This window comes from Myotis brandtii, unplaced genomic scaffold (genome assembly GCF_000412655.1).
Source record: "Myotis brandtii unplaced genomic scaffold, ASM41265v1 scaffold8, whole genome shotgun sequence".
Lineage (NCBI taxonomy): Eukaryota > Metazoa > Chordata > Mammalia > Chiroptera > Vespertilionidae > Myotis > Myotis brandtii.
The window spans coordinates 6176339-6182332 of NW_005371219.1; the positions used below are offsets into that span (position 1 = coordinate 6176339).

General features: G+C 38.4%; 1 protein-coding gene across 12 annotated transcripts in view; it reads left to right on the top strand.

The window, feature by feature from the left end:
* REV3L (REV3-like, polymerase (DNA directed), zeta, catalytic subunit) overlaps positions 1 to 5994 on the top strand; it is a 166210-nt gene that overhangs the window by 82599 nt on the left and 77617 nt on the right. For all 12 annotated transcript variants that reach the window (XM_014531311.1, XM_014531312.1, XM_014531309.1 and 9 more), the window contains one exon: positions 2190 to 2424. In XM_014531311.1, the coding sequence (XP_014386797.1) occupies positions 2190 to 2424 (235 nt within the window). The remainder of the gene's footprint in view (positions 1 to 2189; positions 2425 to 5994) is intronic.

A 5994-nucleotide genomic window follows, 5' to 3' on the forward strand; every position in this document is an offset into this window, starting at 1 on the left:
ACACGAATTTCATGCATCAGGCCTCTAGTACAAATATAATGTATCAGCAGCAGATATAATGTCACTTGCCTAAGTTTGCAAAAATGCATTTTCAGTGTTTGTCAAATATCTAGGGGTCAGCCTGGCTGGTGGCACTCAATGGTTAGAGTGTTGGCCTGTGCACTGAAGGGTCATGGGTTTGATTCCCAATCAAGGGCACGTACTTGGGTGCAGGTTTGATTCCCTGGCTCCAGTCTGGGTGCACGCAGGAGGCAACCAATTAATGTTTCTCTCTCTCCTTCCCGTCCTCCCTCCCTCCCTCTCCCTCTCTTCCCTCCCTTCCACTCTATCCTCAGGTGAGGAATAAATAAATAAATAAATAAATAAATAAATAAATAAATAAGATCTGAGTCAAATATCTATAATTCATTTTCTAATACTATTTTTTTTCAAGTATGAGACAGGAAAAATAAAACAGTGCAGTTCTAGATTTAAAGAAATGGATTTTTGCCAGAAGGGCTCTTAAAAATAAATATCTTAATTTTTTCCCTTATATCTGGTAGCATACAGAATCAATATTTTCATTTTTTTCCTTATATCTGGTAGCATGACAGAATCAATTTCTTTAATGTCTACAAAGAAAACCTGAAACTTGGTATTTTGGTAAATGAGGAATGCATTATCTCATTTTACAGAGAATAAGATTGTGTACTAGATTAGAACAAATCTTCATGATCTTTTTTAATAATAGCTTTTATTGAGATATAATTTGAATATCATAAAATTCACGTCTGTACAGGTCAGTGATATTCATGGAGTATGCAGTTACTACCACTATCTAATTTCAGGACACTTTTATCACCCCAAAAAGAAATCCCATATCCATTAACAGTCACTCCCCATTCTTTCCTCCTCTCAGCCCCTGGCAACCACTAATCTGTTTTCTCTTGATTAACCTATTTGGGGCATTTCATGTAAATGGAATCATATAACCTTTTGTTTCTGGCTTCATTCACTTGGTATGATGTTTTCAAGGTTCATCCATGTTTGTAGCATGTATTCCTTTTTCCTGCTGAATAATAATTCATCATATGGGTATGCCATATTTCATATATCCACTCTACAGTTTATGGATATGGGGTTGTTTCCACTTTTTTTGCCCATAATGAACAATGATGCTATGATTATTCATGTATAGGTTTTTGTGGGGGCATACATTTTCAATTCTCTTGGGCAGGGGTCCTCAAACTTTTTAAACAGGGGACCAGTTCACTGTCCCTCAGACCGTTGGAGGGCCGGACTATAGTTTAAAAAAAAACTATGAACAAATTTCTATGCACACTGCACATACCTTATTTTGAAGTAAAAAAACAAAACGGGAACAAATACAATATTTGTATTTGCACGTGGCCCGCGGGCCGTAGTTTGAGGACCCCTGCTCTTGGGTATTTACCTAGGAGTGAAACTGCTGGATCATATGGTAACTCTATGTTTAACATTTGAGCAACTGCCAAATTTTTTTCCAAAGCAGCTGCAGCATTTTACATTCTGACCAATAATGTATGAGGGTTCCAGTTTCTTCACATATTTGTCAACACTTTTTATTATCTGCCTTGATTTTACAACCCTAGTGCATATGAAGTAATATATCATTTGTTGACTTGAAGGTGTTTAAGTAATCTCATTAACCACTTTTAAAGCTTTCTTGTGTTATTCAACTACAGGTTTCATTTGACTATCTTATGAGCTAAGTAAAGCTTAAGTAAGGGATAAAGGTATTCACATGTATTGTTTTTAAAGGTACTTTTTTAGCATTAATTTATATATTTTATATTTATTTTGAACACTGTTACAATATTGGTTTAGTGTTCCTCAAGGTTAATTGTGCAGCAAAAGCTTGGGCAGCTTATTAAAATGCAAATTCCTGCATCCTACCTAAGAAATTCTGATTAATGTACACCCAAAACTAATACAAAATAATACTGAATATAAACTGTAATTTCAAAAATATTTTAAAGTATTAACAAAAGCAATTCTGACTTAGTACATATGGGATGGGTTCGGAATTTTCTTTTTAATAAGGACACAGTCATTCTAGTGTAGATGGTCCAAGGATCTTTTACTTTATCATTGTTTTATAATTGTTCTGAATTGTTGAATTATTTAGAAAACTTAAGTTATTTCTTGGTGATACTTTACTTGTTTTATAGTGGACAGCAGTCCTGATGAGGCTCTGGTACATCTTCTTGCTGGTTTGGAAAATGATGGATATCAGGGGGAAAGAAATAGAAAGCCACCATGTCTTTCCCTTGGAAACACTAAAAACCCCCAAAATAGTGATGATGAAGAAAATGAACCACAGATTGAAAAAGAAGAAATGGAGCTTAGTTTGGTTATGTCTCAGAGATGGGACAGCAATATTGAAGAACATTGTGCCACAAAAAGGTAACTTTTCTGTCATTTCAGTTACTTTAATATATCATACAGCCGAGAGTCATCATGTTTACTTATTTATCTTATAACTGGAAGTTTGTACCTTTTGACCACCTTCCTCCAGTTCTCCCTTCCCCATAAACCTAACTTTTACAAATCATCTATTTATATACACAGTATTATTATGTCCGTAATACGTGGGGCAAAATAGATGTGCCTCCTTATCCAGAACTTGAATTAAAAAAATCCCTTTGAGAGTTAAACTGTTATGGGATGGAACAACAGTTATAAAGTCAACTTAAAGACAAGGAATGGCTTCTAAGTCTGATTAGACTGAAGGAATTAAATATTAAAAATAAATAAGTCTCAGAGGCATACACTGATACTGTTCATTTCTCAAGGTAAAAGAATAAGATGGCACTGTGGTTTTCTAAATCAATCTCTTGTGGACTTCATTGGCTTGAGTCTGTGCCTGAGCTGTATGCTCTGTTTGTAGAAAGAATTAGGCTTCTCAGCCTGAAATGATGAGTATGTCTCCTGTAAACTTCTGTAGGCAATACTAAGATATCTAAAGTCCATGTTTGAGGATTTCACACACACCCCAAAGCCATTACTGAAAGGTGAAAGGTTAATCTATATGTTAAGTTGACAGACATATATGTTACATATATTACACTACCTAATATAAAAAATAAAATTTTTGATCCCTTCTCCTGTTATCTGGGTATAAATCAGAACCCTCTATTTTATATTTTCACAGTATGCTCAGTTCCCTTTGCTGTCACAGTGAATATTCCCTCCAAGACTCAGCTCGACCTTTTTATTTCTTTTTATTTTTTTATCCTCACCCGAGGATATGTTTATTGATATTTTAGAGAGAGAAGAAGGGAGAGAGAGACAGAAAAATCAGTGTGAGAGAAAAACATCCATTGGTTGCTTCCCATACATGCCCCAGTGTATAGGACAATGCTCCAACTAACTGAGCTACCCGGCAAGGGCCCCTTTGACCTTTGAAGTCCTGATTTTACCTAGTTCAGACAGAATCAGTATTTGATTTCTTGACTGATTTGACTCTCATAGTATCTTAAAATGCCTTTTGCTGATATTACCTAATCATTATAGCTATTCTATAAATTTTGCCAATTTTTTTGTGAAAGCTTTATAAATCTTTTCATGAAATATCTTGTTGGGAAATGCCTCAATCACATCACTTTTTTGGAGCATAGGCCATCCTAAATGACAATAGACAATGCTGTCAAATGGCTTGTTTCTCTGTTCCTTATTTTTATAATGATAACCATGCTACCCCCCAAGTTCCGAAAGTTTGCAACTTCAGTGTCATGTTTGATTTGCCTTCCTTTATCTGTAAGGTAGCTCTTCTCTGTGACTTCTATTCTATCCTTCCATTCCCCTCCTTCCCAAAGAAATATCCTAGTTTAGTCCTTTATTACCATTTATCTGGAATACTGTGATTCAAACTTTTTAACTGGTCTCCTTACTTCTAGTTCTAGTCTCCCATAATAGGGGAGATGATTATGATAATTAAACACTTTGTGAGCATTTATAAAAGAACGCAGAGAATATCAGGACCTTGCATGAATGCAAGTCATGCTCTACTGTCTTTATATCCTTTTAAAGTATGGTTACTTAGGAAAATGTAATTATTGTATTGAGTCTTAATTTCAGGCAGACACTTAACAAAGTCTTACATAGTAACATCCTTGTGGATAAGGAGAGTACATGGCAGCAGTCACTGATTAGATGGGTTCACAGAGAATTTGCATGATTTTGCATTTCCTCAGAAACCACTTAAATGCTTTCTGTATGCCAAGTATGCTGCATTGGATTGAGATTGTCATATGTATTGGAGATTGGTAATGCATTAGATGGCAGAATATAGATTCAAAAATATCTTGAAACTAAATAGGTGATGCCTAATAAAGTATAGAATCGTATGGTTTAGATTGAATCACTTAGCTTCACAGATATAGACTAGATAGAACTTTAATTCATTCTGGGCTTAACAATTCTGTGGGAAAGCCATGGATTTTACTTTATGAAGAGTACAATAAGTCTGTAGTGTTTTATGATTACCAAAATGGTGAATTTAATTATTGGCTGCCAGCTGTACCTATTATTCTAACAGATTTGGGGTTTTATTATAGAATAATTATAGTATTTATTTGATGTATTTAAGTCTTGCTGTAATAAATTGGATTACTTTTTCATATTTTAGCAGAGTTGGTTGACTTTTAATATTTCTATTTGATCTTGTGGCCTTTCACTTTTTTCTTATTTCCATTGTTTCTCTCTTTTTTCACTGTTCTCTCATTGTTTTATTTTACCTTCAGTGTACCATTAGCATTTCTTCTACAGTTTCTTAGATTATACCTTGTTTAATTTATACTTTTATACCTATACTAAGTAGGTAAATACACATTCAAATATACAGTATAAAATTCTTATAAAGTCATTATCTACTTGTTACCAGTAGTGCCAGCCTAACTATATACTAGAGACCCAGTGCACGAATTTGTGCACCAGTGGGTTCCTCAGCCTGGCCTGAGGGATAGAGCTGAAACTGGCTCTCTGATATCTTCCAACGGGTCCCAGATTGCGAGAGGGCACAGGCCAGGCCCAGGGACTCCACCGGTGCACAATCGGAGCCGGGGAGGGACGCAGGAGCTTGGCCAGCTGAAGAGGGCCCGCAGGAGGGCTTCAGGACATGCCCGGCCCATCTCACTCAGTCCTGATCAGCCAGACCCCAACAGCAAGCTAACCTACTGGTTGGAGCGTCTGCCCCCTGTTGGTCAGTGCACATCATAGCGACTGGTAGACTCATTGATTGTCTGGCTCCTGGTGGTCAGTGCACGTCATAGCGAGCGGTTGAGCAGCTTTAGCATACTATGCTTTCATTGGTTGAATGGATGACCAGACACTTAGCATATTAGGCTTTTATTATATAGGATATAAAGGCGTAAGCAACCAAATGACTGGTCACTATGACGCACACTGACCACCAGGGAGCAGATGCTCAATGCAGGAGCTGCCCCCAGGTGGTCAGTGTGCTCCCACAGCAGGAGCACCGCTCAGCTGACCATTGGGTAGCATGAGCCTCTCTCATCTCCATGGCAGCACTACCATAAGCAGGAGCAGCACAGTGCCTAGCCCGGGCTCCTCCCCAGCCACCTGCTGCTTCGCACACTACTACATCCCTTGGGGGATGTCGGACTGCCGGTTTTGGCAGGCCTGCGGGGATTGGGTTGAAACCGGCAGTCTAACATCCCCCGAGGGGTCCAGGATTGCAAGAGGGTGCAGGCCAGGCTGAGGGACCCCATCAGTGTACAAATTCGTGCACCGGGCCTCTAGTATAAATAGACATGGTTTATTCTATTATTAACTAACTAGAGGCCCAGTGCACAAAAATTTGTGCACTCGGGGGTAGGGGGTCCCTCAGCCCAGCCTGTGCCCTCTCGCAGTCTGGGACCCCTCGGGGGTGACCACTTGCTGGCTTAGGCCTGCTCCCCGGGGGATTGGGCCTAAGATGGCAATCAGACATCCCTCTGGCAGCCCGGCAGCCCT